The sequence below is a fragment of the Oryx dammah genome, unplaced genomic scaffold (assembly GCF_014754425.2).
Source record: "Oryx dammah isolate SB20612 unplaced genomic scaffold, SCBI_Odam_1.1 HiC_scaffold_2, whole genome shotgun sequence".
In the NCBI taxonomy this organism is placed as follows: domain Eukaryota; kingdom Metazoa; phylum Chordata; class Mammalia; order Artiodactyla; family Bovidae; genus Oryx; species Oryx dammah.
Window position 1 is genome coordinate 87,398,580 of NW_024070186.1, and position 26,419 is coordinate 87,424,998.

At 46.3% G+C, this 26,419-nt stretch overlaps 1 protein-coding gene across 1 annotated transcript in view; it reads left to right on the forward strand.

Annotated features, from left to right (window-relative positions):
• The window catches only part of ITGB5 (integrin subunit beta 5), a 112,867-nt gene that overhangs the window by 50,318 nt on the left and 36,130 nt on the right, over nt 1-26,419 (forward strand). The window contains exons 6-9 of the mRNA XM_040250287.1: nt 13,277-13,438; nt 14,919-15,014; nt 16,929-17,018; nt 23,972-24,106. Coding sequence (XP_040106221.1) covers nt 13,277-13,438; nt 14,919-15,014; nt 16,929-17,018; nt 23,972-24,106 — 483 coding nt within the window. The remainder of the gene's footprint in view (nt 1-13,276; nt 13,439-14,918; nt 15,015-16,928; nt 17,019-23,971; nt 24,107-26,419) is intronic.

The window sequence follows — 26,419 nt, forward strand, 5'->3', positions numbered from 1 at the left end:
AGCCTCACAGGCCAGAGCTTCATATCATCAAATAGAGAAACTACACCCTTACTCCCTAGCCCTTATTTCTCCCCCAGTCCAACCCTGGAGCCAGATGTTGGAGGTGAACAAGCCTGCAAGTTTGTCTTCACTCTTGGGAGGATCCAGTTTCTATTTATTTTCTCAAAGGCTGTAAGACTGGGTGTTCTGTCTCCAGTCTGCTTCCCCTTTTTATGAACTGCTGCTCCCTCTTCACCATTTCAAGGTCCCAGGTCCCCCCATTCCAGGCCTGGCTGCCCGGGGCTCCCAGCAACCATCCTGCTGCCGCCCACCCTCCCTCCCCGCTCCTGCAGCTTGTGCTGGGGGATCCCCTGGCCCTGCAGCCACTTCTACAATCCCCGTTAGTTTTCTCAGATCCCGGTGTATAACAGGTGATTGGGTGCAACATTTTGCAATTAAATTAGCCCCTTAATGCTTCCCATATTTATATGATTAAAAGAAGATGTTTGTTGGATTCCAAAGCATATTAAATAGTTGGTGGAATAGGGAGTGATCTGATTGAAGACTTCTAGACATTGTGAGGGAGGTTTCTTGTTGCACAGCCCTGACTTTGTTCATGTGTCCACTTACGGCTCATTCCTCACTGAGCACAAAGTGTGTGCCAGGCGCAGTGCTCTTTGTTGTTTTGGGCCCCATACCCCTTTCTCTCTTCTCTAAGCTCTAGATTGCTGCTGCTTTTTAAGGACAGAGCAGAGTGTTGGTAATTTCTCCACTGAGCTTCCAACTGGTGAAGTCCTCTCCAGCCCCAGCACAGAGTAGACTGTTCAGTACCCAGAAAACCAGAGGGTTTGCCTCCTGCGACCTGGACAGAGTCAAGAGATTCTGGGCTTGGTGACAGGTCCCCCCAACTCATGACTCCTGTCACGTGTGTCTGGAGTCTGTGGATTGCTGCTTTTCACATAGCATGGTCTCCTGTGCACATGTGTGACTCACCGGGAACAGCTGGAGTAAACGTGAGTCACAAAATACGTCACCCTCGGGTGGCAGGATGCACGCTGGTGGCCGGGAGAGGGGTGGGCCTGGGACCTGGGCTTCTCGCACAGCGTGGGCTTAGGAAAAAGAGGGTGAGACATGCTGCACTGCCCAGAGGCTCTGGCTCAACACAGGTCATGGGAATGGATTCTAAGACAGAATGGACAGTTCGGGACTGGACAGGTGCTGTTGGGGGACCAGGAAGGTAGGATGAAAGAGACACCTCTAAGTTTTCTAGATAAGACATTTGATGGTCCCTTTGTCAGAAATGGGGAAGAAGGTGCCTCAACTTTGGAGAAGTTGAGTTTTAGGTGATGGCAGACACATCTGTCATTTGATGTAGACTCGGGACTAAAACTCCAGAAGGAGGTTGGTGGCGGGCAGGGGTGGGGGAGGGACGTAATTGTGTGCTGTTCAAGCAGATGTACACAACTTGGGTAAATCTCCTCAGAGGACAGTGTTATCTTTGACCTCATCCAGTGCCTGGAGAGGAAGTGGAATCTGCAAGCAGCCAGAGGGGAATGGGGCACTGGACAGTGTAATGTCCAGGACACCAAGGGCAGGAGAGCTCGAGGGAGGCCCTGGTTGGCAGCAGAGAGGCGAGAGAACAAGATGAGAGGATTGCTGTGGGGCTGGTGACAGGACCTCAGCATGGGGTTCTCCACCTTGGCTGCACTGGAGTCTCACCTGGGAGCTGGAACCTGGTGGCTGGCCTACAGGTCACAGGAGAGCCGCTGGGCATTAGCATCATTAGTGTACCCTCATGTGCAGCCAGGGCAGAGAACCACTGAGGGGAGCAGCTAGAACCATCTGTGAAAGAGGGAGTGGGGGCATGTGAGGAGACTGGGTTATACAGAACTGGGGAGAGGAAGTGGAGGCAACCTGTCTGCTAGTCTTAGAGACAACTGATGAGAGATGCTGGGTCAAAAGCAGGGTATTTATTTTAAGTGGGTCATGAGCATATTTTTAGGCACAAGGAAGGAAGCAAAGGAAATTGACTAATGGAACAGTGCCCAGCGAGGGTGGAATTTGGGAGCTGCATTTTTTTCCTAGGGGAGGGAGAGCACTCCTACCTTTTAGGGCAGTCAGACCAGAAAAGAAACCAGGAGGATGCCCCATTTATTTATGATGGAGCGACACCCTTGAGCTGTGGAAGCAGACTCTGAGTGCCTGGAGTAGACAAGTCCTGTTCCATCTTCCCTGGATGCTCCTCCTGAGTGCATGGAAACTGGGGAGTTGGGAGGCTAGAACAGACCTTGTGTGGCTTTGATGAGACTTGACCAAAGAGAAGGCAAGTGAACTGCAGTCTTGGCCAGATACTGGCTTTCTGACTTCTGAGTCCAGCGCATTTCTGTCCCACCCACCCCTGACATTTTCATCTGAGGGCAGACCTCTATCATGTTGGAGGAGATTGGCTTTTAAAAATCTTGTTTTTACCCAGAGACTTGGAGAAAAGTTTATCTAAACAAATAAATCTTTTTTTTCCCCCTCTTAAAATAGTTTTGTATAAAAAACAGAATATGTTCAATCTAAAAATTTAGAAAATGCAGAGAGCCAAAAGGAGATAAACATCACATCCCTACAATCCAAAACCATGATTGTGCATTTTTGGATTTCACTCACAGATTTTCAGCCTCATGGAAATACCAAGGACAGTCACTGTCAGTTCTTCTCTATTTACAGCATGCAGGTACTGAACTGATTGCTCCTTGTGTGTGGATTTTGTTTTAATCCTCTCAGCCCTATTCTATCAATACTATTATTACCTCCATCTTATAGCTGAGAAGCTGGGACTGGGAAAGATAGAGTAACTTGCCCAAGGTCACAAAGACAAGCTGAGGGAGGGTGTGGGCACGAACCAAGATTTGCCCCTCACCCACTCATTGGAGCCCATGCACCCAGCTGCTTCTGTGGACACTGCCACCAGACAAAGGGATACTCACAACACGTGTTCCCAGCGCAGTGCTGACATCGAGTCTGGTCATCTAAATTTCTGTATTTGAATGAATTTCCGAGCAAACTAAGCCTTCTTTCTCAAAAAAGAAAGCCTTTATTGCGGTGTAATGGATGTATGGGCTTCCCAGGGGGCTCATCTACCAGTGCAGAAGACACATGAGATGTGAGTTCAGTCTCTGGGTCGGGAAGATCCCCTGGAGGAGGACATGGCAACCCACTCCCGTGTTCTTGCTTGAAGGATCCCATGGACAGAGGAGCCTGGCAGGCTACAGTCCACGGGCTCAAAAGAGTTGGACACAACTGAGCTTGCACACTTAAGTTTATTATATATCCATCGAGGGCCTGCTCAGTAGTGTCCGACTCTTTGCAACCTCGTGGACTGTAGTCTGCCAGGCTCCTCTGTCCGTGGGATTTTTCCAGGCAAGAATAATGGAGTGGGTTGCTGTTTCCTCCTCCAGGGGATCTTCCTGACCCAGGGACTGAGCTCAAGTATCCTGTGTCTTCTGCATTGGCAGGCGGATTCTTTACCACTGAGCCACCTGGGAAGCCCCTAGTATAATAAATTACGTGTGTTGAAAGTGTACAGTTTGACAAATTTTGACCTTTATACGTACCCATGAGATATATATGCACTGCAGTCCAGGGGATGAACACATATCCTTCTCCCCGTGAGGACTTTTGCTCTTGTGTCGTTTCTCCCTCCCGCATCTCCTGCCCTCTTTCCCCAGGCCCTCGCTACGTTGCTTTCTATCACTACATCTGACTTTGCACTTGTTAAAATTTTATGAATCCAGTATATACTCTTTTTCTTTTTTTGTCCTGGTTTATTTCAGAACCATTGTTTTGACATTCGTCTATGCTGTTGAGTGTCTCCATTTCTTCCTTTTGTTACAGAGTAGTATTCCATTGTATAGATACACCACAGTTTGTCCATCCACCATTGATGGATATCTGGGTTGTTTTTGATATTTGGTAGTTTTTGCCTATTATAAATGGAGCAGCTATAATGTAAATGTGCTCAAGTCTGTGTGTGGACCTCTAGCCATGTTGGTGTGATCACTAGCCAGACATCCTGGAATGCAAAGTCAAGTGGGCCTTAGGAAGCATCACTACGAACAAAGCTAGTGGAGGTGATGGAATTCCAGTTGAGCTATTTCAAATCCTAAAAGATGATGCTGTGAAAGTACTGCATCAGCATGCCAGCAAATTTGGAAAACTCAGCAGTGGCCACGGGACTGGAAAAGGTCAGTTTTCATTCCAATCCCAAAGAAAGGCAATGCCAAAGAATGCTTAAACTACTACACAATTGCACTCATCTCACACCCTAGCAAAGTAATGCTCAAAATTCTCTAAGCCAGTCTTCAACAGTCCGTGAACTGTGAACTTGCAGATGTTCAAACTGGATTTAGAAAAGGCAGAGGAACCAGAGATCAAATTGCCAACATCCTCTGGATCATCGAAAAAGCAAGAGAGTTCCAGGAAAACATCTATTTCTGCTTTATTGACTATGTCAAAGCCTTTGACTATGTGGATCACCACAAACTGTGGAAAATTCTGAAAGAGATGGTAATACCAGACCACCTGACCTGCCTCCTGAGCAATCTGTGTGCAGATCAAGAAGCAACAGTTAGAACTGGACATGGAACAACAGACTGGCTCCAAATAGGAAAAGGAGTACGTCAAGGTTGTATATTATCACCCTGCTTATTTAACTTATATGCAGAGTACCTCATGGGAAATGCTGGGCTGGATGAAGCATAAACTGAAATCAAGATTGCTGGGAGAAATATTAATAATCTCAGATACACAGATGACACCACCCTTATGGCAGAAAGTGAAGAAGAACTAAAGAGCCTCTTGATGAAAGTGAAAAAGTTGTGCTTAAAACTCAACATTCAGAAAACTAAGATCATGGCATCTCGTCCCATCACTTCATGGCAAATAGGTGGGGAAACAATGGAAAGTGTGACAGACTTTATTTTGGGGGGCTCCAAAACCACTGCAGATGGTGACTGCAGCCATAAAATTAAAAGACGCTTACTCCTTGGAAGGAAAGTTATGAGCAACCTAGACAGCATATTGAAAAGCAGAGACATTACTTTGCCAACAAAGGTCTGTCTAGTCAAGGCTATGGTTTTTCCAGTGGTCATGTATGGATGTGAGAGTTAGACTGTAAAGAAAGCTGAGCGCCAAAGAATTGATGCTTTTGAACTGTGGTGTTGGAGAAGACTCTCGAGAGTCCCTTGGACTGCAAGGAGATCCAACCAGTCCATCCTAAAGGAAATCAGTCCTGAATATTCATTGAAAGGACTGATTCTGAAGCTGAAACTCCAATACTTTGGCCACCTGATGGGAAGAGCTGGCTCATTTGAAAAGACCCTGGTGCTGGGAAAGATTGAGGGCAGGAGGAGAAGGGGATGACAGAGGATGAGATGGTTGGATGGCATCACCGACTTGATGGACATGAATTTGAGTGAACTCCGGGAGTTGGTGATGGACAGGGAGGCCTGGCGTGCTGCAGTCCATGGGGTTGCAAACAGTCAGACACGACTGAGCAACTGAACTGACACTTTTATTTCTCATGGGTTAATCCTTTGGACTAAAGTGGCTGGGTCATATGGAAGATGTTTAACTTTTTAAGAAACTATCAAACTCTTTTCCAGAGTGCAGGTATCACTTTACATCCCTGTCAGTAGTGTATGTTGGTTACATTTTCTTCCTCAGCATTTGATATGGCCAGTCTTTTTAATATTTAGCCATTAGGTGTGTGGTAGGATATCAGTGGTTTTAATTAACAGAAGGCTTTTAGACTTCCTGGTTTGCAATTCTTCACTGTCCCTGTGGCAACTGTGGAGCCTCAAACATTAAGCAGTAAAAGGAGAATAGATGCAAAAGTTATTACTAGTCTGAGAGTAATAACCATAGATCCTTAAGTCCATCATATATACTAAATACTTGTTAACCTAACATCCACCCTGCAAAATAGGATTATTTTCATTTTACAGATGAAGAAACTGAGGCTTAGAGAGATGACGTGACTGACTTAGTGTCTCAAAAAGCAAAGACTTGAACTCAGCCTTGCCTGTGCCAGCACTTTCATACACTGGCCCCCATGCCACACTCCATTTTGTATTATAGTTATTCCCTTAAAAAAAAAAAAAATCTGCTTTCCCAATACTGCTCTCTGTCCTAAATGTGGATACAAAGCTTAAGCCTTCAAAATAGTCCAGGCAGACAGTGGGAAAATTATTTCTATTGTAAATTCTCTTTGGAGTCAGCGCTTGTATCATCTCCCAGCCCCAAAGCCTGGGTGAATGAATAAGCATGTCATTCTCCACAGCCCAACCTCTTGGCCAATTTTGTTAATACCACTTACACAGTAAGGTCCACTTCAGAGAAGACAGAATTAATATTATTATGCTACACTACTCTTCATTTGTGGAACTATTTCTGTTTCAGATGCAATTTTCCAATTCAACGAACATTTATCTCGGACCCAGCAGTCATTAATTGAGAGCCTACCGTGCGCCTTGAATTACTGCAGTTATCACACACCCTCCCCTCGCCCAGTGTGACTGGACAGCTCAGCTATGTGTGTAGAGGCAGATCATCTGAGTCTGACTTCTGGGGTCCTTCCTGGTTCAGTGAGCTTGGGTTGGTTTCTTAACGTCTGTGAACAGCAGTGTCCTCATCTGCAAGATGAAAATATGTTACCTCCTTCATAAAGGTTGCAGTGAAGATGGAATGGAACAGTGGAGGTGATCAATAAACTTTAAGTATTATTATCCCTTTTTACTAACCTGAAAAAATGTAGAGGGTTAAATAATGTGGTCAGATCTACCAAGGTAATTGCTGATGGCAAAAACCTCCCGTGCCCACCTTCAAGCTCCCAAGTTTCACATTATTCTGACTGCTTGTTGTCACTCTCCTGTAGGTTTCTACATGCCACTTGAGAAGCTGGTGTGGAAGGAAAGGAGACAAATGACAGAGCCAACATTCAAGTCTTTTAAAGTAGCACTTGGATATTAAAGATAGTTTGAGGGAAAAAGGGGAAGATTATTGCCTCTAATCTCAACCCCAGTGATATTGTGGTGTATTTTGTTTCAATCTCTTTTCTTTTTAATAGAAAGTGATGCGTCTTTCTTACATGATTTTTTCAGTTCAGTTGCCCAGTCATGTCCGACTCTTTGCAACCCCATGACCTCAGCACACCAGGCCTCCCTGTCCATCACCAACTCCCGGACTTCACTCAGACTCACATCCATCGAGTCAGTGATGCCATCCAGCCATCTCATCCTCTGTTGTCCCTTTCTCCTCCTGCCCCCAGTCTTTTTCCCAGCGTAAGGATCTTTTCCAGTGAGTCAGCTCTTCGCATCAGGTGGCCAAAGTATTGGAGTTTCAGCTTCAACATCAGTCCTTCCAATGAACACCAAGGACTGATCTCCTTTAGGATGGACTGGTTGGATCTCCTTGCAGTCCAAGGGACTCTCAAGAGTCTTCTCCAACACCACAGTTCAAAAGCTTCAATTCTTCGGCGCTCAGCTTTCCTTATAGTCCAACTGTCACATCTGTACATGACCGCTGGAAAAACCATAGCCTTGACTAGACAGGCCTTTGTTGGCAAAGTAATGTCTCTGCTTTTTAATATGCTGTCTAGGTTGGTCATAACTTCCAAGGAGCAAGCATCTTTTAATTTTATGGCTGCAGTCACCATCTGCAGTGATTTTGGAGCCCCCCAAAATAAAGTCTGACACTGTTTCCACTGTTTCCCCATCTATTTCCCATGAAGTGATGGGACCAGATGCCATGATCTTCATTTTCTGAATGTTGAGCTTTAAGCCAACTTTTTCACTCTCCTCTTTCACTTTCATCAAGAGGCTTTTTAGTTCTTCTTCACTTTCTGCCATAAGGGTGGTGTCATCTGCATATCTGAGGTTATTGATAGTTCTGGCAATCTTGATTCCAGCTTGTGCTTCTTCCAGCCCAGCGTTTCTCATGATGTACTCTGCATAGAAGTTAAATAAGCAGGGTGACAATATACAGCCTTGACGTACTCCTTTTCCTATTTGGAACCAGTCTGTTGTTCCATGTCCAGTTCTAACTGTTGCTTCCTGACCTGCATACAGGTTTCTCAGGAGGCAGGTCGGGTGGTCTGGTATTCCCATCTCTTTCAGAATTTTCCACAGTTGATTGTGATCCACACAGTCAAAGGCTTTGGCATAGTCAATAAAGCAGAAATAGTTGTTTTTCTGGAACTCTCTTGCTTTTTCAATGATCCAGCAGATGTTGCCAGAGAAGGCAATGGCAACCCACTCCAGTACTCTTGCCTGAAAAGTCCCATGGATGGAGGAGCCTGGTAGGCTGCAATCCATGGGGTCGCAAAGAGTTGGACACAGCTAAGTGACTTCACTTTCACTTTTCACTTTCATGCATTGGAGAAGAAAAGAGCAACCCACCCCAGTGTTCTTGCCTGGAGAATCCCAGGGACCGGGGAGCCTCGTGGGCTGCCGTCTATGGGGTTGCATAGAGTCGGACACGACTGAAGTGACTTAGCAGCAGCGGATGTTGGCAATTTGATCTCTGGTTCCTCTGTCTTTTCTGAAACCAGCTTGAACATCTGGAAGTTCACGGTTCACGTATTGCTGAAACCTGGCTTGGAAAATTTTAAGCATCACTTTACTAGCGTGTGAGATGAGTGTGATTGTGCAGTAGTTTGCCCATTCTTTGGCATTGCTTTTCTTTGGGATTGGAATGAAAACTGACCTTTTCCAGTTCTGTGGCCACTGCTGAGTTTTCCAAATTTGCTGGCATATTGAGTGCAGCACTTTGACAGCATCATCTTTCGGATTTGAAATAGCTCAAGTGGAATTCCATCACCTCCACTGGCTTTGTTTGTAGTGATGCTTCCTAAGGCCCACTTGACTTCACATTCTAGGATGTCTGGCTTTAGGAGAGTGATCACACCATCGTGATTATTTGGATTGTGAAGATCTTTTTTGTACAGTTCTTCTGTGTATTCTTGCCACCTCTTCTTAATATCTTCTGCTTCTGTTAGGTCCCTACCATTTCTGTCCTTTAGTGTGCCCATCTTTGCATGAAATGTTCCCTTGGTATCTCTAAATTCTTGAAGAGCTCTCTAGTCTTTCCCATTCTGTTGTTTTCCTCTATTTCTTTGCATTGATCGCTGAGGAAGGCTTTCTTATCTCTTTTGCTATTTTTTGGAACTCTGCATTTAAATGGGTATATCTTTTCTTTTCTCCTTTGCTTTTCGCTTCACTTGTTTTCACAGCTATTTGTAAAGCCTCCTCAGACAGCCATTTTGCTTTTTTGCATTTCTTTTTCTTGGAGATGATCTTGATTCCAGTCTCCTGTACAGTGTCACGAACCTCTGTCCATAGTTTATCAGGCACTCTGTCTGTCAGATATAGTCCCTTAAATCTATTTCTCACTTCCACTGTATAGTCATAAGGGATTTGACTTAGGTCATACCTGAATGGTCTAGTGGTTTTCTCCACTTTCTTCAATTTCAGTCTGAATCTGGCAATAAGGAGTTCATGATCTGAGCCACAGTCAGCTAGTCTTGTTTTTGCTCACTGTATAGAGCTTCTCCATCTTTGGGTGCAAGGAATATAATCAGTCTGATTTCGGTGTCGACTGTCTGGTGATGTCCACATGTAGAGTCCTCTCTCGTGTTGTTGGAAGAGGGTGTTTGCTATGACCAGTGCGTTCTCTTGGCAGAACGCCATTAGCCTTTGCCCTGCTTCATTCTGTACTCCAAGGCCAAATTTAACCACACTCTCATTACAGTACTGTATTCTTTTTCACTGTTATAAATGTTTACAATATTTCATGCTTTTTATGAGCACAGTTTCTAATGGCAGTGAGGAGAGATCTCAGTTGACTTGGCTGTTCCCGAGTAGTAGGGTATTCACCTGTTTCCCGTTTTGTCACTGTTAGTAAGAATACTGCTATGTGTGTTTCAGAATACTCTTGCAGATAGTCTCCTAAAGGAGAGTCATTGAGTCAAAAGATGTGTACTTCATCGAGGGTTTCTTTCCAAGTCAGGTATATTGAGGGATAATTTACGTAGAGTAAAATTCACCCTTTTATATGTAAAAAGTCTTAAAGCCACCCCCAGAATTAAGATACAGATGAAGAAAAAAAAGGGATGAAAAAAGAGATGTAGGTGATTTCTTTCGCCTGGGGAAGTTTTCTGGTGTTGTCTGTTGTTGACTCCTCTCTGGGCCCTCAGCCTTTGGCCATCACTGATCTGTTTTCTGTCCCTATATATTTGTCTTTCCATGAATGTCTTCTGAATGAAGTTAGGCAGTAAGTTGCCCTTTGAGGGTTTTTTTTTAGGCTTTTTCCACTTAAACCTGGAGCTTTGGAGATTCATTTGAGTTGTGTGTATCTGTAGTTTGTCCCTTTTTATTGCTGAATAGTATTCCATCTAGAGATGTATGATGGTATGTCAATGTATCCGCCACTTGATGGACGTTTGGATTGTTTCTAAATTTTGGTGATCATGAATAGCTGCTATATAAATATTTGCATAGTAGTTTTTATGTGAGCAAAAGTTTTCCTCTTGGATAAATACCAAAGAGTGAGATTGCTGAATTGATGGTCAGTGTGTATTTAACTTTATAGGAATATGCCAAACTGTTTTCCAAAGTTGCCAAAACATTTTGTATTTTCACTAGCAATTTATGAGAGTTCTAGTTGTTCCACATTCTTTCCAGCACTTGCTATCTTCGGGGCTCTTTTTTTTGGCATAGCTATCTGGTAGCATCTCATTGTGAATTTAATGTGCACTTCCTTAATGACTAATGATGTTGAGGATCCTTTTGTGTGCTTGTTTTCATCCATATATCTTCTTCGGTAAAATATCTATTCAAGTTTCTATTTTTAAAAATTCAGTTGTTTGTGTTGTTACCAGCCTACGAGAGTGCTTTGTACATTCTGAGTACAAGTCCTTTATCAGATTTTTATTTTTTGCCAAACATTTTCTCCCAATCATGCCTTGTCATTTCATTTTCTCAATGGTAACTTTCAAAGAAAAGATGGTTTTAATTTTGGTGAAGTCCAATTCATCAGATTTTTGTCCTGTGAATCATTTAAGAAGTCTTGCTTATACCAAGATTACAAACCAAGATTATAAAGCTTTTTCTCCTTTCTTTCCTTTGGACACATTATAGTTTTAGGTTTTTGATCCTATTTGAGTTCATTTTTGTACATAGTGAGAGGTTTAGGTTAAGCTTCATTTTTTTTCAAATAGATGTCTAATTATTCCATTAAATTGACCATATGTATGTGGGTCTATTTCTGGTCTCTGTTGTGTTCCACTGGTCCATGTGTCTTTCCTTTTGTTAGTAGCACACTGTGTCAATTACTGTAGCCTTGGCCTTATTGAATGAATTCCACAACTTTGTTGTTGTTTTTTCAAAATTGTTTGAGTTTTCATTGTTGAGTTCCCATATATGCCAGTTATTGGCCCTCCTAACATATTCTCAGTCTTGCCACCAAGGGGACCCACTCCTCTCCTAATCCCTTAAATTAGATTTGTCACAACTTAGAATTTCATTGCCGTAAGGGACTTTCTAGGTTTCTTCCCCAGGGTTTTGAAAATGTGCCCGGCCTCCTCACTGTGCCTTTACTCGGCTTCCTGGTGGCTTAGACGGTGAAGAGTCTGCCTGCAAGGCAGGAGACCTGGGTTCGATCTCCGAGATGGGAAGATTCCCTAGAGAAAGGAATGGCAACCCGCTCCATTATTCTTGCCTGACCATTATTCCATGGACAGAGGAGATTCTGTCCTCTGCCTGGCCTTCTTATTGAGCCTTTCCTAGTGCCTAGGACACCTCCCCGTCCCCAGCTTCTGCCTGCCCCCTCATGTCTTCTTCCAGCTTCCTGGAAGGGTCCTCCTGACCTTTAGCTCAGTTTATGTTTCCTCTGCCCTGGGAAGACTTTCTCGCTTCCTCCCCCAGTTTCTGTTGAGAGTGTATTTACCTTCTTTAGCACACTTATCCTGATATGTTGAAGTTGTATTTCTGCTTGACTGCAAGCTTTTTGGGGTCCGAAACATGATTTCATAGACCCAGTGCCTTCCATGGAGCCTGTGCGAGGTCAGAGGTCAGTAATTGTTTGTTGGCTGAATGTTGAGCATCTGGGAAACCCATTCCCCAGAGGTGGATTCCTTGCTCACAGCTGGTATCCTGGCTTTCAGTCCTTGCTGGCTTCCTTTCAAACCACCTTTTCTTCCTTGTGTTACTCTTTTTGTGACTTATTTCCATGCTGCTTTTCGAGTGAATAAGAAAATGTCACAGCTCTTAAAGGCTGTTTTGTCCATCATTTTGGTGACAAGAAAGGATGATATCCTCACCCCCCCCATCTGCCGTAAGGTGATAACTTGTAACTTGTGAAGTCTGTGAATCTGGTCTATTTCAGTGCCAAGTGTCCGTGTGCAGATAACTCAGCAGAGTTTAAATCCTTCCTATGTTCATCCTGCTACCCATGTATTTTCTTTCATTACTGGTATGAAAGCACTCCAATCCCAGGTTTTGTTGCCCTGTATCAGGATCTCGCTGCTCCTAATTGCAATGATTAGGAGTGATTTGTGTAGTGTCAGGGCCACAGAGGTTAAAGATTTAAAATAGAGTCCTTCCCTGACAGTATAGCCTGTATTGAGCCATGCTACTGTCTGAAGAGTGGACATGTTCCATACAGTGAAGCAGTTAAAGGGAGAAGAAAGGTTATCTGATTGACCCTCATCACTGGAGTAATTCAATTAATGATTGAAGTAGTTTATATCTACCAGAAAGATGGCAGATTTTATCAAATTCTCCAAAGACAGATCCGTCTGTTGGTCATTTGGGTGCTCTGTTCTGAGTGATTTGTGTCTTAATTGGGGAACTGAGGTGGTCACTTACCGGTCATCTTAGACCATGGCAGCCAGCCGAGTGTGTTGGAGTGTGGGGAAGTTGGGGTAGGCTAAAGGCTGTTCTGTGGAAGGAATACTAGGGGAGACTCAAAGGGGAGGCTTCCAGGAGAGGTGGCTATCGGGTAGAGAGTGGGAGCAGCAAAGGCAGGGTGGCCTGCAGCAAGGTGGGCCCCACGACGGAGATTCACCCCTGCCCCTTGGCTTCCCCCGTCAGCTGGCTCTCTGTGATTCTGCAGTGCTTGTAGAGTGATCCCCAGCTGTGCACGCAGAGGATCACCTGTGATCCGCACCACAGCACTTGGGAAGGGCCAGTGCCCCGCCTGATGCCCCAAGGCAGCCAGGAAGCCTTTAAACCTGTCAACCTCTGTCCCTCAGGAGAAGATCGGCTGGCGAAAGGACGCGCTGCACTTGCTGGTGTTCACCACGGACGACATGCCCCACATCGCGCTGGACGGAAAGCTGGGGGGCCTGGTGCAGCCGCACGACGGCCAGTGCCACCTGAATGAGGCCAACGAGTACACGGCGTCCAACCAGATGGTGAGCGCTGGACCCTGGCACCGCCCCGTGACCCTGCCCCGGTCTGCGGCCTCACCCAGCCTTGGCCACCTTCCTCCGGACCTCTGCTCACTGACTTCCCCTTTCTTGGGACTGGGTTTCTATTCCATCTCTTCCAACTGGGCTTCCAGAACCCCTGCTCATCATTACCTTAGGGCGTTTCTCAAGGATTTCTGTAGCTGGTTCATCTATCTGCTGTTGTGCACCCACACGAGGAATGTTTAGTTGAAGGAAGAGGTCATGAGACAGGATAGATGTCAAAGGGAAGAGGCGATTTTCACAAGAGAGGACTGTGTTCCCGCAGAGGAGAAAAACTGGGACAGAGGTTATGAGGCAAGACCAGCAAAGACAAGACATCCGGGTTTCTAGAAATGGGTTTCCTGAGGCCCTGAGTTCCACCAGTGGTGGGGGCAGGTGGCAGGTATCCTGTACTGGATGAGAAGCCCCAAGGACTTGCCACTCCCGGTAGTCTGTCACTGTGGTTGTGCAGTTAAATAGAATTTATGCAGAATTTCAAACATACAATAGGCCAGTAAATGAACTTCTACCTACCTGTCACCCAGACCCAACAATTAAGATTTTTTTTCACACTTGCTGTACAAAGTTTGTTTTTTCTTCCCAAATATCCTCTTCCTTTCCAAATGCACTTTCCAGAGTGCATTTGGTAGAGTGACTGACTAGAGAGAAATTCTTTCTAAATCTTGCTGGACTAACCCATTTTCTCCAGTTTTAAGAGGTGGTCAAGAATAATGGAGTCCAGAGAAAGAACTCCTAACTATACTACCTGATAACTGTAGAACCTCACTGATGAGGACTCCTAGACCCATTATTGGCCCTTAAAATCCTTCAGGACTTTGTTAAGCTGCCTTGCAGCATCCTTCAGGGAACATTCTCCCTCCCTCCCTCCTCTGTACCCCTTCCCACGCCGCAGCCTGACTTGTCCAAATGTCAGCAGCCTTTTCTGCCCATTCTGAGCCGTGAGAGGACTGAGCAGAACCCGTGCAGGCCATTGGCAGGCCCAACATTGGGCCTGGGAAAAGGAGAATAGGGCAAGGAGATCAGGAAGAAAGTCTTAGGGGAGAGAGGACAGATAAACAGGTGCTGATGGTAGGACGTGGTCGCTGCCCTTTTGTGGCTTCCCCACTCTGCGCATTCCTGCGGAAGGGATAGAAACACAGACCAAGTGTGGGAGACCTCCACTCATCACTTCTCCATTCTGGGTTGAGAGGGGCAGGGGGAATGAGTCTGGTTTGGTGGGTGGCAGAGGGTCCTTTCCTGGAGAATCTTGCCCACATAGTTTCTCAGTAAGGAGCTGCCCAGGGGGCTTGGCTGTTAAGGGGCTGCTAAGGGAAGACGCTTATTATCTGCACAGATGATGAGTTACTGAGTGCACGTTGGAGCCAGGTGCTAGTATCTCTACTTGCAAGAAATGTTACAGCCTTGACTTTTGCCTTGGCCCTAGGACTATCCATCCCTTGCCTTGCTCGGAGAGAAATTGGCAGAGAACAACATCAACCTCATCTTTGCAGTGACGAAAAACCACTATATGCTCTATAAGGTACACCTGGAAGGGAGTGAGGGAGGCTGGTGGCCTGAATCTGGGGGCCCTGCTGACTCTGAGATGAGTGGGAGAATGGAATGTGGGGCCAGGTGAAGTGTGAGGCGGCTGCATGAGGAGTGTTAACAGCCCTGCTCTGTGTGGGCAGGGATCCAAAGGAGGGTGGAATATAGTCCTGTCTTGATGTAGTGGAAAATGATGGTATTGAGGAAGCTCTTATGCATTCATATAGCAGAGCATACCAAGCGAGTTAAACATATGGTTTCTAATTTGATAATGAGGGAAACAGTATCAATTCCTGTTTTTCACATGATGAAATGGAAACACCCAGGGAATAGGGAAGGAAGATATAGAAGGAAGACGTGCAGAGAGAAAACTAGGCGTACATGTAGGCAGGCTGCATGCAGAGTCTGTGTGCCTTCCCACAGAGTGTGGGAGACCAGTGGGTTAGTCTGGGGCAGGAATTTCCAAAGAAAACAGTAAGTGTTTTGAGTGCACAGAGTGGTCTATATGAGTCTGTTACAAGACTTTCCCCAGTCATCCCACGGGCCACGCTGTACTCTCCCCTCATGAATGTGCTTCTCCCCGACAATCACGGGCAAACTACCTTTCACTAGAACTCCCCTGCGAGCTGCTCCCGGAGTGTTTGTGTAAGTTGGGTGTGAAGCCCAGCTCACCTCTGACATCCTTTGAAATGAGAGGTCATGAGAAGTTCATCCCCACCTCTAGAACAGTCAACCCCAGTCCCCTCTCTCTGCTGCTCTTAAATCTCCACCAGAGAACTTTTGTCTGAAGGTGTGTTTCTACTGTACCTGCCTGAGATCATTGATAAAATGCCACTTACATCTTCTTAAGTTCTTATCTTCTTTCAGTCTGAATCAATTTTAGATGAAAACAAGAGAAAGATTTTTTTGGTCTTTGTTTAGTGAAGATAGCAGGATAGGACATGGCCATTTACAGGGATCAGTTTTGGAGAGGTGGTTGCACGGACTCTACTCCAGATGCTTCAGGAGGGAAGAGACCCACATTGGCTTAGGGCAGCCTTGCTTAGAACCAAGTACACCTCACTCAGGGAGGAGGCATGTCCAGTCCAAGGCAGGCTGAGGGTGGCGGCTATTTCTTGATGTTTCTGTCACTTTAGTAAGTGACATACACTGGCCTTGGTACCAGTGAAAGAAGAAAGGCAGCCACGTCAAGACCGCCTGCTTTGCCAAGGACTTCACCCAGAGATACCAGACCTCCTTGGAGGGCACCATTCCCATTCAGTTCCCTGCTAAGAAAAGAGACTGTCTTGGAGACCATTGGCAGAGCTTCCTCTTTCCCTCTTCCTGGACAGGTTGAGGGCATCTTTGAACAGAAACTGGGAATACCTATGTAGTCTAGAAGAGAGGACAAGAAGATATTGATTCTAGTGGTGGTGGTGGTTTAGTCACTAAGTCGTGTCCAGCTCTTGCAAACCCATGGACTGTAGCCTGCCAGGCTCTTCTGGCAGGGAAGAATGTTGCCAGAGATCAAACCCGCATCTCTTGCATTGCAGGAGGATTCTTTACCATTGAGCCACCAGGGCTCCCTAGATTGACACTAGAGGATGGAATTTCAGGGCGTTTTTCCATTACATGCCAGAGAGGAGGGGTCTCCAGGAAGAAGCCTGATGTTATACTTTAGAAACACAGCTTGTCAGACCCTTCTCACTCAGACCTTGGAGAACCGAGATTCCACAGCCTACTACTGCAACAGCTCCATTCCCTGGTGCTTACTTGTGGCTTCTCTGAGTTATGGTGCCAGTGAGTGGCAGAAGCAGTGCAGAGGGCCCTGACCGTTCTAGCTCAGTAGGGCAGTGTTCACTGTTTGACAGGATGGAAAGGCAAGGCAGAATGGGCTTATTTATTTTCTTTGTTTTTTTTTTCCCTGAAGAATTTTACAGCCCTGATACCTGGAACAACAGTGGAGATTTTACACGGAGACTCCAAAAATATTCTTCAACTGATTATCAATGCATACAACGTAAGTCACCGATTTCTTCTCCCACCCCCACCCGCTCCCCCTGGGGCTCCAGGAGCTGGTGTAGACTCGGGTTGGAAGGGCGCCATTGTGCTGGGGCGCTTGGTTCCGTGTCTTGCCTCCTGCCTCTTGAGTTTGGTGCCTTCCTCCTCCATTTGGATTCGGGGTAGAGAAGGCATCCCGCCTGTGCCTTGGTCTCCCCTGACCCCTGCCACCCTGACTCACATTGTAAGCGGATCCCAGTGGGGCAGCACATGGCTCAGTCTCTGGCCGGTGGCCCTGGGATGTGCTTGGATTCTCCCTTTGTGGTAACCCTGATCCGCATTAGGACACCATGCTTGGGTGGTGGGTACAGGTGCTCTTCAGCCATCCAGGTGCCTGGGCCACCCTGCCACTGTGTTCCCTGTGGCAAGAAGTGAGAAGCACGCACCCTGCTCGCCTCCCAGCAGGACTGAAATTCCCCAGGCTCCACATTGAGCCACAGACTAAAATGGGTCAGAAGACTCCAAGAAGAGTCAACAATAGTTCTTTTGCCTACATGCGTAGGCTCTAATTAGGTCCTTTTCGAGGGAGCCTGCGGGGCTGTTAAATACTGCGCTGCTGTAGCTCCATTAGCCTGACTCTGCTGTAGTAATAAGTACAGTGCTTACGGACATGATTTAGGGGGTCACTGCTGCCTCCCAAGCCAGTCATCTGCGATTCCCAAATCTCTCTCCATCCCACCCCCTTCCCTCCATTCCTAACACCCAAAAAGTGCTTGACACAGACCTCCTCTCCTCAGGAAAATGACGAGCCCCGATTCTTGTGCTGGCACGTATGTGCCCCTCCCTGTGAAGCCTCCAGTGCCCACCCAGCCCCTCATGAGGCCTGGTGGTTCCCGAGTTGGAATTCAGAGCGCATCTGCCTGTTAAAAACAAAGTTCTACATAGAGTAAATGTAGTTTAGCTGGCTCTATTATGTAGAATAGACCTGTGGGCTAACCTGGGAATATAATCAACTGCGCTGGCATCACACGGTATTAGAAAAACCATCTTACTTTCCCATGAATGATTTACAAATGCACATTTGGAGCTCTGTCTTTCCAGCTGAATTTGTTTCCTACTATGGTGGCCTTATTTTGAGTCACAAAATGCTGCTGTGCTAGACCAGGGGCTGTAGGTAATAGCCTTGTTACAGAGGACCCGGAGCGTAGGGTGTCAGCCTTCTCCTACTCTCCTGAAGGCGGTGAGTGGGTGGCAGTAAGGAGTTGGGGCAGGTTTTCCCTCCTCCCTGTACCTCTCCCCCAGTTCTGTTGCAGCTAAGGGTCCTCTTTCTCTCATACATACTCTGATCCTCATTCTTGGAACTTCCTGTTGAGAGAAACTGGACTTCCTTCGCCTTTCCTAACTCACTCCTCTCACACTAACATCCTCTTTTCTGATCTCTGACCTTTAATCTTCATCGTGTCCAGTGGCCAGCACAGAGCTCAGTGAGACCGGGTTTCCAGGTTAGCTACGCTTTGCAGTTTTCAGATTCCTGCAGTGCGTGGAGGTGTAATGTAGTGAGGGAGTCTGAGCAGGGTGTGTGTGAGGGAAGGGCCAGGCCTGCCCTGTGTCACCACTGTCCCAAGGGGCCCCCTCACCGTGATACCCCGGGTCTCAAGCTCTGGACACGAACAGCGGGGTCAGAGCGAGAGCCAGAGGCATGCCCTGGACTGACTGCCCCATCCTGCTGGAGTCCTAGGGCTTGAAGACCCCTGGGTTAGCAGGGGGACTGTTGCTGACCAGCTCTCAACAGTGCAGTGACCACTGCTTACCTCTTGCCAGGCCAGAGCATGGAGAAGAAATGGGGAAGAAATGGCTGAAGGGTGACTGTGTCCTGGACTCCGGCATGGGGTGCAGGTTTCTCCTGAGCTTCTGAGGAGGAGCCATCTCCCAGCATCTCTATCCTCAGTCAGCTCCTGAGTTCTGACATCCTGGGTAGCTGGCAGACAGAGCTCCAGGGCTCCCCTGGAAGCATTTGCTGTCCAAGGCCCAGGCCCTCCTGCTCCTCATGGGTCTAATAAAGCAGGGCATCATGACACCCAGTTCTGTAGGACTAGCAGCTGGTGCTCACCAGAGTTGGAAAAGGCGCTGTGCTCAGTCAGTGTTCCGTGTGACTGAACGGTCTGCACATCCATAACCATGTGAGGGTCCAGTGCAAACCAGGCGCACGGGGCCTTGGTAGTGGATCCCCAGGTGGAATCTCAGAGATGCTGCTCTCCCTCTGAGGCACGGTGCAATGACCTGAGCAGGACTTACGACAGATGAATTCGCCTTCTTAATGGAAACCCAGGGGCCTGGGTTAGGCAGAGGTCTGGAGGGGAGCAGGGAGCCCTCTCTGTGGCTGAGGATTCAGGAACCGGCAGAGTAGAGAAAAGATCTGTTCCAGGCAGGGGCAACATTTGGAACCTGGAGTGAGCCCCCAAGGACCACTATGGATCCCGTATTATAGCTGCACCCTGAGTTAGATTGGTGTGTCTGTAAGGAAACATGTTAGGAAACCAGACTCTGTGACACCAGAGTGAGTGTGTGAAACCCGCCCTTTAAAATGGGCATTTCTGGAATACGATCCAAAGCAGCTATTCAAATTCAGTGGAAAACAAAAACAGCTTTCTTGAGAAGTAATTAACAAACTGTAATTTATAATGCACTGTACCGATTTCAAGTGCATGCTTTGATAAGTTTTTGACAGTTGTACACACATGTAAAATCATCACCACAGTGAACGTGTCAATCACCCTAAAAAGTTGAGACCCTTGGTCGCTCCCTACTTCTGCTCTTTCCTTCAGTGGAAATTTTAAAGAAATACATTAAATATAGAAATGTGAAATAGCAAGGTGTTCAGAGCAAAGTCTAGCTGGTGGAAGCTGTGTTGGGGGCACGTTGGTGTTCAGTGTTCATTAGCACCTGATTCATTGGCTGCGGTCCTTTCTGGTAAGGACTAGGCCTCAGCTGCCCACACGTCTCCTGGATTTGAGCCTGCACGGGCCCATGTGTATGTGTGTACTTTGGCCTGTGGTAGGGGCTCTGGTTATCCTTTCACCTGCTTCTCTACCCGGTCAGGGTCGGGGCATGACTCTAACTGGACTGTTTGCATTTCTCGGCGTCACCTTCCCGCCTCTGCACTTTGTGGTGGATTTCCTGTGAGTCACACAAGGCATGAGTAAGTGTGGTGTGGACGCCTGCCTCCCCCAGTGCCAGCTCACCATCCGTGGGGACATCCTGAAGGGACTGCAGCGGAGCTCGCATAGCGGACGAAGTGGAGTGACTCAAGGCTGGGGAGGGGGCGCGGCATGAAGGCGTGTCTAGTGTAACGGCTCGTAGAATCGAGTCTGTTGTTCTCTGCTTTCATGGTGGGAAGTCTGCACCTCTGGGCTTTGATTGCTACATTTTTTCTCGCTATGCCGGATTCTCCATTGTGAGGGATCCCCGGTGTGGAGCTTTGCTGACGGTGGGTGCTGGTGGCAGGTTCCCTTCCAGAGCTCGGAGGTAGGCCACTAGATGCGCGCATGTGCGTACACGTGACACCAGCATTGTGTCACACAGACAAAGGGAGGGCCGAGCTCGGGGAGAAATTCTGGGGGTCCCTGTTCGGGATGAGCAAGAGCAGGGTGTGCTGGACGCCACCAGAGCTGCACGTGGAGGGTGACGTCAGAGGCCTCCTCACCGAGCACGTGGTTTTCTTTTCCCTGTTGCCATAGTCTGCTCCTCCCGGTCCACAGCTGGCCTGCCGTGAAATGATTGCAGATGTCACCTAGCCTGGGTATTTAACAGCCTTTGAACTTCTTGACGTTGTCTACTTGTTCTAGGGTGTGAGGGATAAGGAATCGTATTCAGAGGCAAATTTGGGAGGAGTTCATTGAATTTCGGGAGTGACAAATAACATTTTCATGCATCACAACTGCATTGGCTGTGGCTTTGATTTCTACTGTATCCTGTACCCCGGCCACTTCTTCCTTCCTTTATTCATTCAACAAACAGAGGCAGCTTAATGTGTGGCAGGCATCATGCTACCCCCTGGGGATAAAACTGAACAGAACACAGTGCTACCCTCCAGAAACTCATAATCTTTGAGGGGAGACTGACTCAACCAGGATATGTCCTAAGCATCCACACTCCCCGAGGTCAGAGCCAGTTTCCAGTTAAGTGTATAACTGCAGAGAGCCTGGTAACTGCAGAGAGCACTGCAGGGGGACCCAGAAGGCCCGGTTCCAATCCTGCCTGCCCCTGCCAGCTAAATGGCCTCCGTTCCCACTTCCATAAGATGAGAAGTTTGAAGTGAATAATCTCCACAGTTCCTACCCTTACTAATATCTTAGAGCGTTTCTCATTCCAGAGACAGCATGGGGATCGAGAATATTACATACTGTGGATCTGAACACAAAGCTTAGGGGTCTCATGGCCAGAGTAGGACATAAGATTCCATGTCCACCTGCTACAGTTACCGATGCATCGACTAGGAGTTCAGTCCTCAGTGTCCCCTTCCTCCGCCAGATTCCCCGTTAATTCTTCCAGGCGGTAACTTCAGCAGATCTTGGTGGCAAGTGCTGATGCTTCTTCCCAATGTCTTGTTTGTGAGCCATGGGGCCTTCGCATTTCATGAGACTGAGCCTAAGAAATTTAAATAGCTCCAGTCTACCTAGCCCTTTAATGATAAACTGCTTTGCCTCATCCTCACACTTACTCACAATTAAAATGTACAATTTTAATTTACCTCATCTTCCAAAAATTTTCTTCCGCTAAGCCTGAGCTGCCTAGCATAGCTGTTGTTAAGAATATCCATCTTGCCCTCTATCCATCCATTCAATAAAAGTTTATGTTCAGTCCTAGAGAGAAATATGCTGTGGTCCTTGGAATCCACAGCTCAGTGGGGAGAACAAATTTGTTAAAAAAAAAAAACAAAAAAAAAACAACTAACCACATTCAGCAGGGCTTCCCTGGTGGCTCAGCAATAAAGAATCCGCCTGCGATGTAGGAGAGGCAGGTTCGATCCCTGGGTTGGGAAGATTCCCTGGAGAAGGAAATGGCAAGCCACGCCAGCATTCTTGCCTGGGAAATCCCATGGACAGAAGAGGCTGACAGGCTGCAGTCCATGGGGCTACAGAGAGTAGGACACAGCTGAGCATCTGAACAGCAGCAGATCACGTGCAGCAGGAGAGCTGTGTGTGCTGAGTGGTACTCGCGCAGTCCTCTCTGCCAGTGGAGGCTGGCACTACCAAGAGAAGAGGAAGTGGATTTAAGAGAGAATATTTTTAGAGTTGTAGAAGCACTTAGACAATTTGTGGCAAAGGGAGAGACTATTTTTTGCAGAGTGTTTTCAATAAGCTGTTAATGTGTTGGGAAAACTGCATATTTAACTAACGCAGGTTTAACACTACATGCTCAGCAGAAAAAAAAAAAAAGATAATCAGCCCTAGGAGAGCAGGAAGCACCTCTGCCTTCCTCTGCTCAAAGTCTTATTGCCTGGAGTGCACCTGAGAAGGGAGGTAGGGGGCTGAAGGGCCGTCAGTTGACCTGGGGAGGGAGACCCATGTGTCTCTTGGAATGTGTATGCAACCTGCTATTCTGAGTGTATTTAGTGTATAAAAAATCCTTTTAGTAAGATGTACCTTAACTACAAATTAGTTACTTCATTTGGCCTCTGTCTCCAAAGTATATCCTCCTTAGAGATTTTCAGTGGCGATTTTTTTAAACTTGGAGACGTATATACGATTGTGTAGACTTTTCACAAACTAAATACACCCCGGGTATTGAGCCACCCAGGCCAAAATGGAATATTACTATTATTGCCTCCAGAACTCCTATATCCTCTTCTATTGCTTTCCCCCAGGGGATAGTATAAATAAGCGGAATCAGTTTGTATGCTGTGCACATCTGGTTTCTTTTGGACTGTGTGATATTTATGAGATTCATCTGTGTGGCAACAGGCAGTCGTGTTTCATTCATTCTTGTACTATATGGTATTCTACATGAACACACCATAATTCGAAAAAAAAATTCTGTTCTATTGATAAGCATTTGGTTAGTTCCAGTTTCTAGCTGTTACAGACAGTATTGCTGTGAACATTGTTGTATGTGTCTGCTGGTCAGTACACATCTCTGTTGGATATGATTCTGATGTGAACTGCTTGTCTAAGGTTGACCTAAGCGTTAGTAGGTACCAGCTGATGTTTTTCTTCTTGAGGGTTGTACCAGTTCACACTTCCACCAGCAGGGTTTGAGAGCCCCAGTTGCCCCAACTCCTTTCCAACATTTGGTGTTTTTAGTCTTTTATCTTTTCTATTCTGATGGATAATTTTAACTTGATTTTGGTTTCATCCATTGTCTTGAGGACATAATCCACATGTAAGATGTTATGTTCTCTCAGAAAGTAGTTGAGAGCTCATGAATGTGGACCTCATCTGATGGGGGATGGATGTGATGGTGAGCAGTGGAGGGTGGGTTCTGGGAGAAAGTGCCTGCTGAGCTGATGGGAAAGGATGATAAGGAGCTGGTCAGGGGAGGAGAGGGGAGCAGTGGAGCAAAGGACCATTACCCCAGGCATGTGCAAGGCCCATAGTCTAGAGAGCACATGGCAGGATATGAAGAGCTCCGTGTCTAAAGCTGAGGGTGGGGATGAGAGATGGCTCTGCAGAGATGAGCAGGGACAGCTCATCACCCGTGGGAGCAGATGAGGTTATCGTGCGGCAGGTGGATCACTAGCCACTTCTCTGAGCTCCCAGAGGGAGACCCCAGGCCCAGCCTAGTAAGATGGTGTGTGGGTGTGGAGAGGAGGAAAGGGATGAGGGAGGAGCAGCGAACCTAGCCCACTGGCTCTCGCCTTGGCTTGAGACCCCAGAGTCAGAGGAAGCCCTGTGGGCATCAGAGAACCAGTGTGGAGAGCATCTCAGCTGTAACCTTGACTGAGTGGCTCCGGCTTCTTCTCTCTCTGTTCAGAGCATCCGGTCTAAAGTGGAGCTGTCTGTCTGGGATCAGCCTGAGGATCTTAATCTCTTCTTCACTGCTACCTGCCAGGACGGTGTATCTTACCCTGGTCAGAGGAAGTGCGAGGGCCTGAAGATCGGGGACACGGTAAGTTCTCACCTCCTCACGTGCTTAGACTTGTTAACACTGGTCATCGTGCTTTGGCTTCTGATAACTTTTGTGACTTATTAGAGGCCTTTGGGAGTTTGTATTCTGTCTTCCAGCTCAGCCTTCTCTGTGCTGTGCCTTCAAGATGCGGGTGGACTTGTTAAAAACTCCAGTCAGTACACAGCCCTCAGTATATTGGCTTCCTCAAGTTGACACGGTACCTTTGGTGCCTTTAACTTATTATTATTACCTTTGTTTGACAAGGATTAAATTGGGTTGGGGGAGTGTAAGTGGAAACCTAAAAGCCCCTGCCTTCATTCCTCGTCTCCTGGAGCTTGCTCTGTGCCTTGGATCTTCACTTTCCCCTTCTATACAATATGAAGAAAACCTCTCACCTCTTCTGATCTGATCAGATGGAATGGCTAACTCTCACAATGGAGGGAGCATGGATTGCCTTGTCTGACTTTAAGTGGATATAATCAAACGGTGGGGAAGAAATATCACATATGAAGATACATTCCACGCTAAGGACTTGAGGGAGGGAGGAGGGTGTACAAGTGATGAGAACAAAGGTGAAACCCTGGCTCAGAGGCAGGCAGAGCGGTGATGGAGAGCCAGCCACACTTCTAGAGATTTCTGCCACCAGAAGCACCAGACAGACTGTGAGATACATTCTTTGCTTTGTTGTCACTTTCATTGCTCAGAAAATGGGAAGGCAGTGAAAGTAAGTTCTCTGTAATGAAAGAATCTGATTGGAGCCGGAAATATTAGAGGGATCTTAAAAATCCATGACTGTATCTTCTGGGCTTTCATAAGCACTAATGATGGCCAAGGTGGAGATTAGCAGACATTTCCTGGACTCCAAGGAAATGGCTCAGAAAGACATGGGTGGGGTCACACAGTTGCTTACACTGCAGTGTGGTCTTTTGGAGTTTCCGCATGTTCTGTAATTGATTCTGTCCCTCCTTCACCTTCCCAACTGCTCTTCACCCACTTTACGACCCACAAGCATACATATCACCCTTTCTAAATCTTATAGGGGTGCCTCACCCCAGCAAAGGGACGGTTCAGAATGTGGTATGAAAGTTGAGAAAGTGAAGGACTCTAATGACCAGACAACAAATCTTTTTCTGACTCAGGTTTTTTTTCCAAGTGTCTTTTTGCTCTTAAAAAAAAAAGGAGAGGGGGAGATTGAGCTAATCAAGTTGTCAGATAATGAATTAATAAAATTTAAAAATGCTTATTTATGGCTTTTAGCTCCAAAGATACTCATAGAATAAGGTGATGTTGCTGTAACAGACTCCTATTCCCATCTTCCTATTGACATGAATAAATTTTGGAGAGAGTGGTTTAATCTATGCAAATAAAATATAGGAGTAGAATTGATGCTAATCCCTGTCTTATTTAGTAATAAGTCAAATTTTTAATATACATGGACTATTTGGGTGGGGAAAGCCCCATCTCATTAAAGTTGCACATCGAATAAAATTTTATTTTTTAATACTTGTCATATTTTGTAATATATTTATGTTGTTTTGATCAGTTGCAATGATTAGTCAACCCAGATGGTGTTTTTAAAAACATAAAAGCCTTATAGTCACTGAGTTTAAAGAGGCAATTATGAAATGTAGAAGGAGTCAGAACTAACCAGAAAAAATACTTGTAAGTGGATTCTGTAGATCTGTGGTGCATGGGATGTTTAGTGCAGTGTGTCAGGAAAGCTAAGGAAGGATGCGTGAAAAACACCCAAAGAACCCTTTGCTTGGAGAAATAGGTACCATGAAACTGAGGAGGCGAGGATGTACAGCACACACCAGATGCCTGGGTTTCAAGATGTCTCTTGACAATTTCTAATGGCATCCTAATACAAAGACAGGTAACATAGGTTGGCAGTAGCATAGCTGGGCAGACGCAAAGCTGAGTAAATCTGCTTTTTAGGAGTGTTGATGCCATCAGCAGGAGGAAGGCTTGACTGAGGTTCCTACTGTCTCCTGTCCATGTTTGCTACTGGCTTGAGATTAACTTGTGGGAGAACTGCTTATCAAAGGTGGGAAGGTCACAAAGCTGGAGAAAGTAGATTACTTATAAAGCAAGAAAAGCAAGATTTAAGAACATTTTTCAAAATGAAGTGGAGTTGAAATCATTGGGATTAGTATCTTGCACTTAGTTCAGAATATTAATAAGACAGAGGGAACTTGGTTTGATAGTAGCTTTTAAGAAAAGGATCTGGTAGATTCTGATTTTCAAAGGCTCCATGTGAATAACTAGTGTTGCTTTAAAAAAATATACGCCAGCTGAGGCTGCATTAATGGA